General features: G+C 45.8%; 1 protein-coding gene across 1 annotated transcript; it reads right to left on the bottom strand.

The window, feature by feature from the left end:
• Positions 1-241: 241 nt before the first annotated feature.
• Positions 242-5,501, bottom strand: LOC112806087 (calcitonin receptor-stimulating peptide 2-like). The gene is made up of 5 exons (XM_025848360.2): positions 5,343-5,501; positions 4,032-4,126; positions 3,156-3,293; positions 970-1,154; positions 242-391 (listed from the first exon to the last, which is right to left on the bottom strand). The coding sequence occupies exons 2-4, from the start codon at positions 4,115-4,117 to the stop codon at positions 995-997; spliced, it is 384 nt and encodes a 127-aa protein (XP_025704145.1). The 5' UTR covers positions 4,118-4,126; positions 5,343-5,501; the 3' UTR covers positions 242-391; positions 970-994.
• Between the last annotated feature and the right edge of the window lie 13,356 nt (positions 5,502-18,857).

Here is an 18,857-nt window from a genome sequence, read left to right as displayed (position 1 = left end):
TTATCTTGACGAAGTTCACCAGTGACAACATTTCTTCAAAGAGTTCCGTGCAGGCATAGTATCTATTTTGTGCCCCCAGACACCCATCAGGTAGCTACTCCTCGTCCCCCTGAGCTTTCGCAGGATTGCCAACATCAACAGGTTGGCTGACAGGGCCCATCTTTGCTACCAGAGAAGCCAGTGAGACATGCTGTTATATTTATTGAACAATCAAATACAAAAAGATGCACACTAGGTAATTGCAATGATTTTATTCTATATTTATTTAGCTTTAGTTTATTTCAGACAAGAGTGTTTTTAATATTAAGCATGCAGATGTATGTGTTCCATGCTCCTTATCCTATGAGTTGCATTCATTATAAATTAAAAGAAGAGTCCGCTTCATGGTGACCTAGAAAAAAAAATAACAGCCAGAATTTAGTAACTTATTAATTGTGAAAATACAGACATCTATTATCTCATTCAGTCTTTATATTAATACTAGCAAGTAGATACTATTGTTGCCCTTGATTCACAGATGGGGAAACGGGCTCAGAAAATGTGTCTGGCCTGTGGTCATACAGCTAGGAGAAGGCAAACTCAGTTCGTGATCCCAGGAGTAGGCTCTGAATTCAGATGTACATGACATTATAGTGTTTACACCCAAAGCATGTCATTACCTTTCAAAGTCAAAAGATAGAATAATCACAGTTGTAAGTGCAGGGGATGGCCATTTAAATGAACAAATCTATCTTTTCTGGCAAATGATCTCAGTTTTACGGGAGATACTGGTCAAATGGAGGGGAATGAACCTAAATTCTAGGAGTTTCAGGTACTGGGACTCCCTGTTCTCCCTGCAGACACTGGAGTGGGCACATTGCTCTGTGGATTTTTTCTACTATGTGGATTCTCAGAGGGTTAAAGTTGTGGACCACACCCCCGCAATACCCGGTTTTCCATCCTCCCATCTGACACTAGAATGGCAGTCACCTTCTTCCTGGAGTCCTTTCACTGCTCAGGCCCCAAGTTCCTTGTGATGACGGCCAAAGTCTTCGGGGCCCACGTTGGTGGGCATGAAGGTGTTTTTCACCATGCGCTCAGCTCTGGCCAGCAAGCCTTCCAGAGGATTGGTCACACAGGGGGCATTGTTGCAGGGGCTCTTCTGGGCAGTGATGCTGATTTGCAGGATGGAGGAAAAGGGGCCCGTCAGTGAGAGGCTGTCAGAGAGAGAGAGAGATCCTATCTGCCCCATGGGATATTCATGGGAAAATGAGAGGCACCTGTTAACGGTACATCTTTCCCCTAATCACAGTGATCGTTATAGAACTACATAGGCTTCTGGGGAAAATGCCATGATCACTTCCACAGACATTCCCAGGGGTGTCCGAAAGCCCAAAGTGGCTCTAGGTAGTAGCCATGGAACACAGAGCTGTAACAGCCTATCTTTCCTGTATAAATAAACTAAAAATCAAGCAAGGCTTAGGAGACAGAATTATAGCCCCACAGTGACCCAACTCAAGGATTGTCTAGAAGCTACATTCCACTCAAAGGCACCCAGTATCCCTTCTTAGAAATAGAAAAATTCCTCAGACTTACCTGGAAGAGGAAGAGACTTTCCAGCATTGAGTCCCAGAGGTGCTTACCTGCTCCGTACTGCTCCTGTCCGGCTACTTGAGGCTGGTCACAGGACTACTCACTACGCCCTGGATCCAGCTACCATGGGGCTAAGGCTACTTCTAAGCACAGGTCCCTGAGACTGTGAAGCCTGTGGTGTGGGCCAGAGCAATAACCACCACCGCTCAGGTCTTCTTACAAATATACTTTTATTCCCCAATGACAAACACATTCACAAGCAGGACTGAGAATCTGGGCTATGATTCCTCAGGGGAGTCACAGGGCTGCCCCCCCTCTTCCTCGGGGGTTCTCATCTGGCCTAAACATCTTGCTCTCCTCCCATCTGAGGTTCCAGACATCCACTGCCACAAAGAAAACCACTGATACCAGCAACCAGAGAGGACCACACGTACCACAATATAGGAAGGAAGGGAGAAAGGAAATTAAAAAGCTGAGGGAGGGGATTGGTAGGCATCCTGGGTCATGCCAATGTGAGGGCTGTGGTCTCTCTCCAAGCTGCTGGCCATGACCCTTTTCTTGCCAGGGGCTCCAACCCCAATTGCAGTCTGAGGGAACGTGTGAAACTTGTTGAGGTCCTGTGTGTATGTGCCCAGCACACAGGTACTCAGATTACTGCACCGCTTAGCTCGGAAGCTGTCCAGGCTGCAGGGAAAAGACATGCCAGGTGGTACCACGTCCTGGGTCTGCCCCTGTGGCTATCACACAGAGGGTGAGACCAGGGAGGGGGCACTTCGAGCAGAGGCAGGAGGGGCAGGCAGCAGGGCAGCTCACACATCCTCCATCAGGAGAACCTAGAGGTTTGCTGAGCCAGGGCAAGGTGGGGAAGGGCTGCAGTGGGGAAGGGGTAGCCTTTTCTAGCATTCCTCATGCTGCATTATGTCAGTCCTCATGCTCTGCACTGAGATTCTTGGGGTAGCTGCATGTGCATCACATGCCTCTGACCCACGGGTCCATAGCCAGGCCCAGGGCTGGTGTGTGCTCCAAGCTCAGGGGACACAGGGAGGTGAGGCTGGGGAAGGGTGTCTGGCCCCATGACAACATGCACATCTCCACAGATCCTACACAATAAAGACCCAGACCTACCTCAGACGCTGCTCTACCCAAGCCCACCCTCAGCGAAGCCTTTGGCTTCACCTTGCAAATGTGTGAACAAATGCCACATGCAGGTGTACAAGAAGCCTAATTTCTAAAATTTCCTGAGATACATGTTGTCTGTCTGCTGGCTTCACACTTACCAGTCCTAACTCCTCCAATGCTGGGAAGTCCCCTCAGTACTACCAGCCCAATTTCCATAGTGGGGGATTTCATACCTTTCCCAACTGCTTTCAGAAAGGGATCTTCTTCCATGTGCTCTAACCATAGACTCTGTGTGACCTCTGTTGTCAGTGGAGCCTGAGAATAGCTGGGCCCCAGGCCCAGGTGAACAATGACAGTGTGCTGGCCTCCTGCAGCTGTGTTCTCTCTTACCTCCTCGGATATGCCTTCCTGGGCATGACAGGAGGGAGGGGCTGCCCTGAGCTGAGCTGGGTGGGGAGCCTCACCTGGAACCCTCAGTCTCCTGCTCCTGCTGCAGCTCACGGGCCTTCATTTGCACATAGTCCTTCAGCACTGCAGTCAGTAGGAGGCATATTTCATCCTCAGTGAGTGTAGCAGGTTCCAGTGGGTTCTCCAAGGCAGACCTACAGAGGGGAAGCAAGCACAATAGAGGCTCTGAGCCCCTGTCTACCACTTCCCCTGGATCAGTAGCCAGGCTTCCTGTTCTCTGTGTTTTCCCTAAGGATATGGCCACCCCAAATCCTAGTGGACAGAGCACGAGTCCAATGTCCTTCCAGAAAACACTGATTCACCAGTAGTCAGGCACTAGGGTGACCTTGACGTGGACTGCTGGAACTAGAATATATAGGTTGGTGAAAGTGATGGTTAGATTTTTCAGGAATATTATAAGCTTAGTGTTAAATTTAGCTATTATTAAGGATTAACTGATAAAACAATTAGTTTGAATCTGAAAATATTTGTGTAAGGGTGAGAAATTAGATTAAGAGGTCTCATATTAGATCTAATAAGAACAAATTCAGTGGAAAATTAGATTAGTATGCAATTCATTTCTCAAATTGTGCTTTAATTAGATAAATAGGTTTGCTATAGATACAAATGTTTGGTAAATAGCAATGACTGTCCTGTAAGTCTCAATAAACTATATGAAATTTACAATAAAGTGTAGTATATACTATTTGTTTTTAAGTTGTATATAATATCTTTATAGTATAAAATGTGTATAATAAAACCTTATGCAGATTACATGCATACCCCCCCCCCCCCCGAGAGCTGGTTGTTAACCTTTTAGCACACCAGAGAACGGAACGGTTTGATGCTAGGAGCAGTGGGAAGGGAGTACGCTCCTGGCAGGGCTGTCTTACCTGAATGGTGCTGCCTGGAGGATGCCCACTTGGTACAGGACCAGGATGCCAATAGCCAGGAACGGGGAGAACTTCCAGAAGCCCATGGTACCTCTCTGCAAGGGAAGAATGATGTCCTCACAGCAGTTCATAGTTCCATGAGCCCATTGATAAGAGTGAATCCTGATGTTCTTGTACATATTGATAAATATTTTATTATTTTTATAAAATAAGTTTGGAACTCTTGTGATTTCTGTGAGTTTTTGTATATTTCACCAATAACGAATTGCTTAGAATCTTTAAAAAAATTTTTTTTCCTGAGCCCAAGGACCTGGGTTCTGGTCCTGCCTCTGCCTGGAACTCCCTTGCATCATGGCTTCCAGTGACCATTTATCTTCCCATTGTTTTTTTTTTTTTTTTTTTTTATCAGTGAAGTGACTACTGGAGGGTCTGGTGAAAATACAGCATGCATTTGTTTAGCAATGCTAAAGAGGTGTTCCAAGTGCCAAAGTAGGGAGGGGAGAATGAATAAACATCTATACTCCCCACCCCAGACCCAATCTCCAGCTGGCCAGGTCTCCAATGAGGACAGTCTCTGAATGCTGTCACAATAGCTTTTCCTATAATCAACACAGAGCTGTCTTCCCTGTGTGGGGCTTTTGTTCACACCTTGTGCTGTTGGGGGTGGGGAGGATGTAGGTAGCTAAAAGGGAATATCTCTACTAATGGAATCTTAGAGAAACTAAAGAAACAAATTCTATTGCTCACCTGCTCTGCACTCTGGCAAAGAACCTGCAAGAACCAAGCTTAGCAGAGTCTTAAATTGGGGCTAGGACTTAAAGCAGAGGGGAAAATCTCCCAGAACTCACTAATGGGGCTTGCTGTTCAAGGCTGCCTGCCTCTAGGGTTTTGACCTATTTGCCCACCTCCCCCCGCCCCCACTGAGGCTGGCCAAATTTCTGAAATGATTTCCAGGGACCACTAGGCACAAACAGGATCCGTGAGCACCCTTGCGTCCCACTGTGTGCGCGGTGTCCATGGAGCTCCAGGGTCCTGAGTGCAAGTGCAGCAAGAACAGCAAGACTGAAGCCTGTCTCAGTGCAGAGTGAAGCAGGGAGTCCCAGAACCAAGACTGTCCAGTGTTACCTGAGTCAGGAGCCTGTGATGAATCGTAGAGTAACAGAGATTTTGTGATGAAGAGACCCAGACAGAAGGGCACAGAGACTCTAAGACACGCAGGGAGAGCAGCTACAAGAAAGACGAATGCAGAAGAGGGAGGGAAGAAGAAAGAGAGAGAGAATCACACAGCTAAGGAGGAATCTCAGGGCTCACCTGGCAGCAGGCAGCAGGTGGCTTTGAGCTCAGGCGGTGGCAGCTGCGGCAGCGTTGGTGTCAGGCGATGGCGCTGTGGAAGCGGCAGGGACACTTGAGCGGAGCGGTGGCTCTGCTGCCTCCCAGCACCAGCAGCTGCTCTTATTCCCGCCGCTCTGGGTCCGGGGTGGTCCAGGAGCTCTGAGCAACCAATGAGAGGACAGATCTCATACTCCGATAGATTGTGTCACCCACTTACGTCCAGAACCTAGAACATTCCGTGGGACCATCCCACTTGTATTTGCATTGAGGTCATTGATGGGAGTGCAGGGAGGGAGAGGGATGGTGGGGACCGGGGAGAAATACCCTTAATATGAGCAGGAAGTTGAGGGCAGTTTGACGTCATGGTAAATTTCACCTGTTCAGTTCCGCTGGGTTTTGAACGTGCGCACCTCTCCATCCCCAGTGGTGCAGTCGTATAGGGCAAGATCCAGGAAGCAGGGCATCCTAGCTCCCCAAGTCTGACCCTAGATGCCCCGTCCAAGTGAGGCTTGGACGGTTAACAACATGCAGCAGCATTGATTCTGGACACAAGCAGGGTGTCTGATTCGGATAGCTGGAATCACAGAGGGGCAAAACCCATGGTAAGCAAGAGATGGGAGTGATAGCAAGAACTTTGTCAGTAGAACTCAATTCCAGGCAGTAAGGTCAAGGGCAATTAACTTCTCAGCACCTCAATGTACTCATCTTTGAAATGGGGACCATATTCCCAGCTTGAGAACATGTTGTCATTAGTAGCCAGGTGCCTGTCCCCCAGCAGGGGAGGGATTTACAAGAGCCCTCGGGCCCAAAGAGGGATTTTGTGAAATCACAATCTCAATTTTCCAGATTCCCACCTTGTGTGGCTTCCTGGATTCGTGCTAGGTCGTCTGTCATGTGGGTTAGGAGGACCTGGAAGCCCTGCTGGGCCTGAGCCTGAAGGTGTTAGGTACCGATGCTTCCCAAGCCTCCAAACGGACTTCTAGCCCTTCCTTTTCCTATCCTGTTATCCATCACCTCTGGCTCCTCACCCTGCTGGAGCCATTTGCCCAGCTGCCCCTTGCTTCCGGCTGCTGTTTGCCAAGTTGTCCCAGTGGTGTGCAATTCCAGCCTTGTGCCCGCCGCTGCCATACTTCAGTCCTCCACTAGAGAGCAGAGCACGCTCGAAGGTACTGAAGAGTCCCTGCGGATACTAAAGCTCACGCGCAAAGCTTTCCCACAAACTCATTTCTGTCTCCAAACATGTGTGCACTCCCCAGGGCACAGGCCGGCGCAGGGGGTCTGACACCCGGGGCATCCACGTGGGTTCACTGTGAATCGCAGCCCGAGCCTGCCTCCGAGTCTCTCTCTCACGGGATCGCATGCACACTTGGCATGGTGATGATCTGCAGAAATCATACCTGCACTCTCAATTGTAAGCGTGCTCTCTCATGTACCACCTATACTCTCTCCAGGACACACCAAATGGAGGGTTTTAGGACCCCTCCAACCTGATCTTTCCACTCCCAGCTCGCCTGGAGGTCCTAGGTCCTGACTTGCCGCCCTCAACACCGAGAGTGCTGAGAAAGAAGCTTCCCACTGTTCCCAGGATCTCTGAGTCTGAGCGCAGTGCAGGAGCCTCAGGCTCTACATACTCTCCCTGGGCAGCTAGCGTGGCGGTGGCGGCAAGTGTGGCCGAAGCGGCAAGCGTGGTCCCCGCGGCAGCCGTGGTCCCTGTGGCAAGCGTGGTGTTGCGGGCACAGTGGGTGGGAGACTACTTCGCGGGGCTGTGCAGCGCAGGCAGAGACCCCAGTGAGGTGGTTCTCCCAGGCACAGCGGATATAATGCCCGGGTACGTCGTATGTGATCCGGGCAACGGTGCACCCCTCTCCTCAGGCCCCAGAAGCCTTTGCATTTCATAGCACACACCTGCCTTGTACCACATCTCCTTCCCTTCTAATCTGGTGGCCACTGTGTGGGGGACACCGACTTTCCAAGATGCCTCTGCGCAGCTTTCTTCCATCTTACCTCCTGGTGCTGCCCCACCGTGAGGGAGGAAGTTCGGGACTGGGGATCGGGTGTGTAAAACTCTCTCCCCACGGCGGGCTGGCAGGGCGGCAGGTTCTTTCTCCTAGCGTGAACTACAAAACCATTCCCCTCTGAGTCCATCCCTGATTTACCGAGTAGATTCAAGGAAGTTTAGACGTTCACGCGTGTAGGCTGCTTAGATTATGTCCAGCTATCCCTGGAACCTCTCTAAATTGAGGCTACACAGAACACGATCTAATATATAAGTTGCCAAGGAAAATACTGATTTTAAAATAGTCGCTTGAGTATTTTGCTCTTGGTTTTATAATCTTCTTTTATAACTTGGTGTGAGGAGGCTCACGGTTTTGGACTCCATCCCCATCGGGACTCAGCGCCACCTCCCTGCCAAGCCCCCTCCCCGCGCCCCATGCTGCTGCGACCACCACAACTGGGGAATGGCAGCAATGTCTCCTGCCTGCTGTGGGTGCCTGAGCACACAGCTTCAGGGCTAGATGCAGAGCCCAGCACCAGTTGGTCCTACAAGATCATCTTCCACAAAGCCCTGTAACACTGCTGCCTGGAGGGCAAGGCAAACAAACCATAGAAGTTCATTCTCAAGGAAATTTAGAAGATCAATGTCCAACAACTTCCTGATCATCTTCCCGAGGAGCCCTTTCCAGCTCTTTACACGCTGTCTGGGGAACCCTACAGTCATGAGCGCCATGGTGGAAGGCATGTGTAAGTATAACTGGGGCTCCGCATGCCTCACCCAGATCCCTGACAAGACCATGTTCCTGAGTGTGGTGGATGCCTTCACCACAGGGGTACCTCTGGCAGACTAAGACCCCCACCACTCCCAAGGAGGACCATGGACTCCCTAATAGTCCTATTCGAGGTGGTCTGAGGGCTGTGCCCCAAACGTTCTGGCCATTGCCCACAGAGGACAAACTGAAGGACGGTCAGTTGGTATTCTTGAGTCCTGTCTCTAGCTTTGTGTGTGGGGGGGCTGGAGTCCCCACTTACTTTTTTCCTGTCCTCCTGCGGGAGGAGAACTGGGAGTTTCAGCGAGTCAGGGATCTTCTCAGTCCCCCTGACTATCCTCTCAACCTTCTTGAATAAAATAAAGAGAAAAAATGAATCAAAACCATTTTCCACTGAGCTCATGCCTGATTATCAAGTGAAACCAGGCTTAGATCTTTCTGTGTGCTGATCGTTCTGAAACAGGCAATCCTTGAAACTTCTCTGGGCTTCTCATGGAATCCCATGCACAAACAGCATGATCACGATCTGCCCTCATCATACCTGCAGCGACTGTCAATTTTAAGTGCATACCCTAAAACGCAATTATGCAGCACCTGGACCCCTCCAACTGGAGGGTTTTAGGACCCCTCCACCTGATCTTTTCACTCCCAAGCTCCCCTGGAAAGTCTGAGGTCCTGATTTGTTGCCTTCAGCACATAGAGTGCCTAGAAAGAAGCTTCTCACTGTTGCCGGGCTCTCCGAGTCTGAGCGCGCAGTGCACAATCCTCAGCCTCTACACACTCTCCGCATGCGACTGCAAGTGCAGCCTTTGCTGGTGTGTTGGCAGCCCCCAGCTGCAAATCCCCCCGCCCACAGGGCAGGCTGTGAATGCAGTTGGTGAGGTTGCATCACGGGGCTGTGAGGGCAGGCAGAGACCCCAGCCAGGCAGAGACTAGCCCCGAGTGTGCCGTCAGTGACAAGAACCATGGGGCACCCCTCTCCTCGGTCCCCAAAAGCTTTAGCACTTTAGGACACACCTGCCTTGTGCCGCATCTCTTCCCCTTGCCGGTTGGTGGCCTCTGCTTGGGGACACCCTGCTTCCAAGATGTCCTTATCCAGCGTTCCTCCTTTTTAACCCTTGGCGCAGCACTGCCACGAGGGAATAAAAGCTCCCAGCTGGAAAACTCTGTAGAGCGTCTGTATACTGGCAAGGCTGGAGGGGAATCAGCAATGGAAGACTTGGTTTGTAGGATGCAAATGCACTTAGGCACAGAGCAAAGGAAAGTGAGCTGAGCAAGGGACAGGGCTCAGGATGGTGGATCCCAGGCTCAGCGTGTCCTAGAGACTACACACAGACCGAGTCTGGGACTTTGGGGCTCAGCAGTTTAGGCCCTGAGTTTGGCCATAGGCTTTCCTCCTGGAGGCGCAGGGCCAAACTGGTGAAGGCGGCACAGCAGAGACTGAGTAGCATGGAGGTTGGGCTCTGCCACTTGGGACTCTTGTAAGTGACTGCTCTCAGGTGCCACATCCTTTCACAGAATGATTTCCACTCCAAGACTCAAGTTTTCAAACTTAAGAACCCTGTGAAATCATTTGTAAATATATGTGTTCTTGGACTGCACTTTTCTGATGAGAGAATGAACCATACCTTTCACCAGTGCAGTGGTGACTGCAGAATGGATAAGAAATGACTGCTCTAGTAGCCAATTTCGTGGCCACCTCACTTTGTAGGCTCATGACTTTCCTTCTGGCTGCCATGTGTGCCTTAAGCCTTCAGAGCCAACATTCATTCCTCACTCTGAGATCTTTGGTGGCTACAAAACCCGGGCTGGTGACGTGTGACAGGAATCAGGGTGTGTACCCAGAGGGTGCTAGGGTGACTTCCAGCAATTTCAAGCTTTACTTTAAAGGCCAGTCTCTCCAGATGTGGAGGGACTGAGATGAACTTATCCCTCAGGCATTCTTTGAACTTGGAAGAAGTACCTGGTGGTGAGGTGGGGGCCAAGGTTAAAAAAAAAAAGTTCTTCTTTTTGGGCACTTAGCACCATGTCTTGCATACTCATAGGTACTCAGGTAATATTTGTGGAATGAGTGGAAATGAATCCATTCTGGCAAATTCAGCAGTCAGTCTCACAACTACTATCACAATTTGAATTCCAGCCTATGGAAAATCCAGACTCAGGTAGGGCAGAATTCTGTGTAGCTTTGGAAATGTTGAGTGCAGAAATTTCAGATAGATTCCTCCCAGAGTCAGTTTCCTGATAGAACTTTCCAGGAATGAGACAGGGAAATAAGGGTTACCCCATGGGTTCTTTGTAAAATCTAGGTTCTCCTAGTGTGAAATACAAAAACATTCTCCTCTGAGTCCATCCCTGATTTACTGACTGAAGAAGTTAGAACTGAGTGTGCCCATTGCTTAGATTTTGTCCAGCTGTCCCTGAAACTTCTCCAAACTTAAGACTACATAGTACATGAGCTAATAGAATTTACCAAGGAACATACTGTTTTAAAAATATCCATCTGACTATTTGGCCCTTGACTTTATGATCTTATTTTACAACTTTAAAGCTGGAATCAGTGTCACTTGGAAATAATCTAGTTTAAATAAACAATTTTACAACAAGCTGATAGACTCTAACTGTAATGTTTATTTCCATTCTTTTAAATAAGTTTTCCGTGCTTTCTGATTTAAAATTTTAAAAATTATGACTTATCAGAGTGTGCCAGTGTCTTGTGTCCAGTTGAAAATTGTTATATGAACTTCTGTGCATTTACAAGGGTCACACTTACAGAGTTGCTCCTTTAATTCTACACAATTGGAGTATGAATGAGACTCAACACCACCACCAAAGCTCAACAATAACAACTGCAGCAGAGTAACAACATCACCACAAATTCATTCTCCTCCGCCTGGGGAGATTCTAAGCTGTCAAACTACCTGGAGAATCTCAGCTGGAAATTGACTGGACTTGCATTCCACCTGTAAATTGTTCAGAAGACATAATAACAAGTAAAAGACTGAAGAGACTAAAAAAAATGAACAACTCTTCCACAATCCCTAAGAGAGGTGAAGACTTAAGGGCAAATTGCTGTCACCAAGAATGGAGAGACATACAGGTGATTACAGGGAAAGACACTTACACTGTCAGACCTCAACCTGGCACCACTGCTGCGGAGGAAAACCGGAACTGTCACTGATGAATTGCTGGAGGCTTAGCGTAGACAGCTCTGAACATTAAAAACTTCCAGGGCACTCAGTCAACCCCACTTGCCCCCAGTTGTGAGTTTTTCTTCCAGGAGCGGGACCAGATTCTCACAGTAAAATATGGGAGAAAAATCCCCTGGTGCTTCCAGCAGTAGGAGGAGAAAAGGCACCATTTTGAAATACATCAGAGCTTTCTGTTTTTCTTAATAAGGCTTGCCTCAGGAGAAACTAGTTAAGCAGAACCTGATTTGCTGAGGGCATATTCAGAGCCTAACTGACCTGGGAGAAGGGAAGTTCAGCTCTAGCCTCCCCAAATGGGAGAAGGGAAATAAATACTCAACTTCAACCCACTCTAGCCACCTCTACCACCTAAGGGGAGAGAAGAAAATAGAAACACTGGTGAGGTTCACAGTCTGGAGGCATAGGCTCACTAAAAGCCTGAGACTATAGACTGCTTCCCCTCCCACCACACCTCACCACCACATTACTAAAGGCTTATTTACAGCAGTTCCTTTCATCTGGTACATCATGTCTGCCTATCAAGAAGGCATACTAAGTGGTAAAAAACACATATACAGAGTAAGCATAAGAAGCAGACATGGCGGAGATGTTGGAGTTATCAGACAGGGAACTGAAAACAACCATGATTAAAATGCTAAGGGTTCTGACAGATAAAGTAGACAGTATACAAGAGCAGATGGACACTGTGAACAGAGAGATGGAGATCCTAAGAAAGAACCAAAAAAAAAAAAAGCTAAATATCGAAAACACCATAACAGAAATGAAGAATGTTTTTGATGGGCGTATTAGTAGGCTGGACATAGCTGAGGAAAGAATCTATGAGCTTGAGGATTTCTCAATGGAATCCTCCAAAACTAAAAAGCAAAGAGAACACAGACTGAAAAAACAGAATAGCCAAGCACTGTGGGACAACACAAGAGGTCTAACAATGGGAATATCAGAAAGAGAAAAAAGGAACAGAAAAAATATTTGAAACGATGATTAAGAATTTCTCCAAATTAATAAAAGGCACTATATGATACTCTAGTGATGGATACATGTCATTACACATTTGTCCAACCCTATAGCACATACAATAGCAAGAGTGAACCTTAAAGTAAAATATGAACTTTGGGTGAATGTCAATGTAGGTTCATCAATTGTACCAAACTTACCATTCTGGTAGGAGATGTTGATACTGGGGTATGTCCTTCAATGAATGTGTGAGTGCAAGGGGAATATGGGAAAATTCTGCACCTATCAATTTTGCTGTGAATTTAAAATTTCTCCAAAAAATTAAACTCTTAAAAAAGTTGATTGTATTATGAAAAGAAGGGTAGAAACCAAAGCTTTCCATCAGTGATTTTATTGCTAAACATGGGAAGAGATACAAGACTTTTGAATCATTTTTCTAAAACATGGTTAGAGTTCGATGATGCCCTTACAGGGGAAGGAGGGAAGAATTGGCTGCCAAAGAGGCAGGAAGTGAACCCTGGTGGGGATTTTTTTTTTTTTAAGATTTTATTTATTTATTTGAGAGAGGGAGAGAAACAGAGGGAGAGACAGAGAGAAAGAGACAGAGAGGGGAACGAGAAGGGGGAGGGGCAGATGGAGAGGGAGAAGCAGACTCCTCGATGAGCAGGGAGTCTGGCCTGGGCTCAATTCCAGGACTCTGGGATCATGACCTGAGCAAAAAGCAGACACTTGACAGACTGAACCACCCAGGCACCCCCTGGTGGGGAATTTGCTGAGACCTTTAAATGGGTAGATCTCTGTAAACATTGGTGGAAGGGGACAAAATGTTTTGTTAATAATCTAGATATAAAATTATCTGGAAGAGGTTGCATGTGCAGTTAATATGAAAAATTATATATATAACAAAGCAAAACAATATATAAATACAACTACCATCAGTTGAGTTCCAGCTGTGTACCAGGCACTCTGTACTCAATATCTCATAGTCTCAAAAGTCTAATAAAATGGATATTATCTCTGTTTTATGGGCAAGATGATAATAAGAGTATTTGGCTAGACTTAATTATATTTTCCAATTGCTACTGAGACTCTGAGATACCTGAACATGGCTTATCTCTCTGGCCATATCCGGTGAGGGGTCTGGTCCCTGGCACTGACTCAGAGGAAGACATGGGCATGTCTGTCTGCTTCAGGGCTGATGTGATTTGTAATGAGTGGCTCAATGACAAGGCATAAATCATTTAAAATTTCTGGAAGAATATTTGGGAGATTGACAGTTTTGCAGCAGGAAAATAAATGTCAGTCCTGCCATTTAAGATAGGTAAATTGCTAAAGAATAAAACCAAAATCAATTCATAACAAGATTCATAAAATAAAAATTTAAGATGCTTCAGTGTTCTAACACAACTTTAAATGATTAAACTTTTTCTATTCTACATTATTCATTGTTTAATCTTTTCTGAAATTATGGTTAATTTTATAGAGTGTTTCACTTTGCCTGGGAACACAGTCAGGGAAGGGGTAGTGGAAAGAATGCAGAGAGTAAGGAGATAGGGTTCTAATTCTTACCTTAACATGAAGGGTGTGACTGAGAAAATCACTGAGGCCCTTATTTCCACATTTGTCACATAAATATACTGTATCGAGAGATTCAGAAATTCTAATTCTGATATTCTACAAATGTGCTTTAAACTTTATGCCATCTTCAAAAGATGTTTCATAATACCAGGTCACTCACTATTTGACTTCCTCTACATAGTATCCAGGACAATCTTTCCATCTCAAGGTCCTTAATGAAATCACATCTTCAGAGTCCCTTCTGCTATGTAAGTAACATATTCAGAGTTTCTAGAGATGAGGGTGAGGACATCTCTGGGTGTGAGGGGGTGGGTCATTATTCTACCTACCACAGTAAGAAAATGCTGGGCTGATAGGCAAGGACTATTAGTGCTAGAAGTTTGGAGAAAGAGGTTGCTGTGGGCTGGAGCAGAAAGTAGCTAAATAGAGAAGTTACAGAGTCCCTGATAAGGGTATGGAGCAGGGAGTGAGGAGGCAAGACCTCTTTATACCAGGTGCTGTCCTCTTCTATTGGAAAGGGAGCCCTCATGAATATGACCTGTATGGCTGTCTGCATTCACTCCCCAGGGAGGTTGTGTCTAGAAATCAGGAAATCTCGGCTGAAGAGTCCAAGATGGCGGAGGAGTAGGAGGCCTGCATTTTGTCTGGTCTCAGGAATTCAGCTAAATAGCTATCAAACCATTCTGAACACCTGTGAACTCAACAGGAGGTCGAAGAAAAGAATAGCAGCAACTCTCTGAACAGAAAAGCATCCACTTTCTGGAAGGTAGGACGTGCGGAGAAGTGAATCTGAGGCGATATTCCGGAAGATAGACAGTGGGGGAGGGGGCCTCCGTCGGTCGCTTCTGGCAAGTGATAGAGCCGCGGAGCACAAAATCGGAACTTTTAGAAGTTGGCTCCGCTGAGGGACGTCGCTCCAGTGGCTAAGCTGGGGGTGGAAACCTCTCTGGGACAGTTTGGTCTCAGGACCCTCAGGGTCACAGAAAGACCAGGGGTGCCTAAGTGCGGCAGAGCTCCCAGGTGTCGGAGCTGGGAAGCCAGCTGCAGAGACGGAGCCATGGCACGGGCTCTCAGCTCGGGGTTGCCATAAACCATGATCCACGGCACAGTCGGGCCACTGTGTTTCCAGCAGGGACCCAACAAGCGGCAGATCCAGGGAGACTCCCCTTCCTCCCCAGGGAGGAGTGGCGTGGGAGTGCCGCTGAGTTTGGAGACTCCACACCGAGTCGGGTGCCAGACATAGAAATGCTCGGTCACAGGCCAGGTGAGCACGGAGTGCGGGCGGAGACCGGGGACACGGGAGTGACTGACTGCTTTTCTCTGGGGGCGCACTGAGGAGAGGGGCCCCGAGTTCTCGGCTCTCCCGGGGCAGAAATTGGGAGGCCGCCATTTTCACTCTCGTCCTCCAAAGCTGTACAGAAAGCTTGCAGGGAACAAAAGCTTCCGAGAGCAAACCCGAGCAGATTATTTAGCCCAGACCGACAAGGGCGGGGCAATTCCACCTCCAGCAAAGACATTTGGGAACCATGGCAGTAGGCCCCTCCTCCAGAAGATCAGCAAGAACAACCAGCCAAGACCACGTTTACTGATCAATGAGAACAGCAGAACTCCAGCGCTAGGGGAATACAGCACATAGAATTCATGGCTTTTTTACCATGATTCTTTAGTCTTTCAACTTTAGTTTTTAAATTTTCTTTATTTTTTTTAAATTTTTAATTAAAAATTTTTTTTCTTTCCCTTTTCCACCAACTTATCAATTCCTTTTTTAAAATCTTTTTTAATTTTCATTTTTACAGTCATATTCTATCCCTTCATTGTATTTAACCTTATTTTTGTATATATATGTTTTTCTTTAAAATTTTGGGATGCCGTTTCTTCTAACAGACCAAAATACACCCAAAATCTAGTGTATGGCTCTGTTCCTTTCACCCTCCTGATCATATTCTCTCTCTCTCTCTTTTTTCCTTTTCTTCCTTTTTAATTTTTTTGTTTCCTTAAGTCTTATTTAATTATCATCTTTACATTTACATTCTATCCTCTCAATGTATTTAATTTTATTTTTGTATATATAAGTTTTTCTTTCTTTACAATTTTGAGATGTGGTTTCCTCTAACAAACTGACCAAAATACACTCAGGAGATAGTGTATTGCACTATTCTGTTCACCTGTGTGGTTATATCCATTCCTTTTGTTTTTGTCGTTGTTTTCTCTTTTGTTTTTTCTTGTTTTTTTAATTTCCATTTTTACAGTTACATTCTATCCTTTCATTGTATTTAATTTTATTTTTGTATATATACAAGTTTTTCTTTCTTTACAATTTTGGGATCCCAGAAGAAGAAGAAAGAGAGAGGGGGCAGAAGGTATATTTGAGCAAATTATAGCTGAGAAGTTCCCTAATCTGGGGAAGGAAACAAGCATCAAAATCCAGGATGCACAGAGAACCCCCTCAAAATCAATAAAAATAGGTCAACACCTCGACACACAAGCAAAGCTTGCAAATTTCAGAGACAATGAGAAAATCCTGAAAGCAGCTCAGGACAAGAGGTCCTTAACCTACAAAGGTAGAAACATAAGGCTGGCAGCAGACCTATCCACGGAGACCTGGCAGGCCAGAAAGGACTGGCATGATATATTCAGAGTGCTAAATGAGAAAAATACATAGCCTAGAATACTTTATCCAGCAAGGCTGTCACATTCAGAATACAAGGAGAGGTTAAAGAACATTTAAAGAAGAAGTAATACCTTGTTCCGAAGCTGTTTCAGAAAGTTGAAATGGAAGGAAAACTTCCAAACTCTTTTTATGAGGCCAGCATTACCTCGATCCCAAAACCAGACAAAGACCCCGCCAAAAAGGAGACTTACAGACCAATATCCCGGATGAACATGGATGCAAAAATTCTCACCAAAATATTAGTCGATAGGATCCAACAGTACATTAAAAGGATTATTCAGCACGACCAAGTGGGATTTATTTCTGGGCTGCAAGGGTGGTTCAACACCCACAAATCAATCAATGTGATATACTACATTAATAAAAGAAAGGACAAGAACCATATGATCCTCTCAATAGATGCAGAAAAAAAAGCATTTGACAAAGTACAGCATCCTTTCTTGATTTAAACTCTTCACAGTGTAGGGATACAAGGTATATACCTCAATATCATAAAAGCAATCTATGAAAAACCCACAGCAAATATCATTCTAAATGGGAAAAAACTGAGAGCTTTTCCTCTAAGGTCAGGAACATGGCAGGGATGTCCACTCTTACCACTGCTGTTCAACATAGTACTAGAAGTCCTAGCCTCAACAATCAGACAAGAAAAAGGAATAAAATGCATCCAAATTGGCAAAGAAGAAGTCAAACTCTCACTCTTTGCAGATGACATGATACTCTATGTGGAAAACCCAAAAGACTCCACTCCAAAATTGCTAGAACTCATACAAGAATTCAGTACAGTGGCAGGATATAAAATCAATGCACAGAAATCAGTTGCCTTTCTATACACCAACAATGAGACAGAAGAAAGAGAAATTAAGAAGTTGATCCCATTTACAATTGCACCCAAAACCATAAGATACCTTGGAATAAATCTAACCAAAGAGGCAAAGAATCTGTACTCTGAAGACTATAGAACACCTATGAAAGAAATTGAGGAAGACACAAAGAAATGGAAAGGCAGGGATGCCTGGTGGCTCAGTTGGTTAAACGTCTGCCTTCAGCTCAGGTCATGATCCCAGGGTCCTGGGATCGAGTTCTGCATCAGGCTCCTTGCTCAGCAGGAGCCTGCTTCTCCCTCTGTCTGCCACTCCCCTTGCTTGTGCTCTCTCTCTCTCACACAAATAAATAAATAAAACCTTTGGAAAAAAAAAAGAAATGGAAAAGTGTTCCATGCTCATGGATTGGAAGAACAAATATTGTTAAAATATCTATGCTCCCTAGAACAATCTACACATTCAGTGCAGTCCCTACCAAAATACCATCATCTTTTTTCACAGAGCTGGAACAAATAATCCTAAAATTTGTATGGACAAGAAAAGACCCCAAATAGTCAAAGGAATGTTGAAAAAGAAAACCAAAGCTGGTGGCATCACAATTCTGGACTTCAAGCTCTATTACAAAGCTGTAATCATCAAGGCAGTATGGTACTGGCACAGAAACAGACACATAGGTCAATGGAACAGAATAGAGAGCCCAGAAATAGACCCTCAACTCTCTGGTCAACTAAACTTTGACAAAGCAGGAAAGAACATCCAATGGAAAAAAGACAATCTCTTTAACAAATGCGGTTGGGACAATTGGACAGCCATGTGCAGAAGAATGAAATTGGACCATTTTGTTATACCATACACAAAAATAGACTCAAAATGGATGAAAGACCTAAATGTGAGACAGGAATCCATCAAAATCCTAGAGGAGAACACAGCAATCTCTGTGACCTTGGCCACTGTAACTTCTTGCTGGACACATCTCCAAAGGCAAGGGAAACAAAGGCAAAAATGAACTATTGGGACTTCATCAAGATAAAAAGCTTTTACACAGCAAAGGAAACAGTCAACAAAACCAAAGACAACCGACAGAATGCGAGAAGATATTTGCAAATGATATATCAGATAAAGGGGTAGTATCCAATATCTATAAAGAACTTATCATATTCAACACCCAAACAACAAATAATCCAATCAAGAAATGGGCAGAAGACATGAACAGACATTTCTCCAAAGAAGACATCCAAATGGCCAACAGGCACATGAAAAAGTGCTCAACATCACTCGGCATCAGGGAAATCCAAATCAAAACCTCAATGAGATACCACCTCACACCCGTCAGAATGGCTAAAATTAACAAGTCAGGGAACGACAGATGTTGGCGGGGATGTGGAGAAAGGGGAACCCTCCTACACTGTTGGTGGGAATGCAAGCTGGTGCAACCCCTCTGGAAAACAGTATGGAGGTTCCTCAAACAGTTGAAATTAGAGCTACCGTTCGATCCA

Source organism: Callorhinus ursinus, unplaced genomic scaffold (genome assembly GCF_003265705.2).
Source record: "Callorhinus ursinus isolate GAN/ISIS: 27379988/994484 unplaced genomic scaffold, GSC_fseal_2.0 scaffold49, whole genome shotgun sequence".
NCBI classification, from domain to species: domain Eukaryota; kingdom Metazoa; phylum Chordata; class Mammalia; order Carnivora; family Otariidae; genus Callorhinus; species Callorhinus ursinus.
Note: the sequence above shows the minus strand (reverse complement) of the source record. Positions and strands in the feature narration are given on the sequence as shown.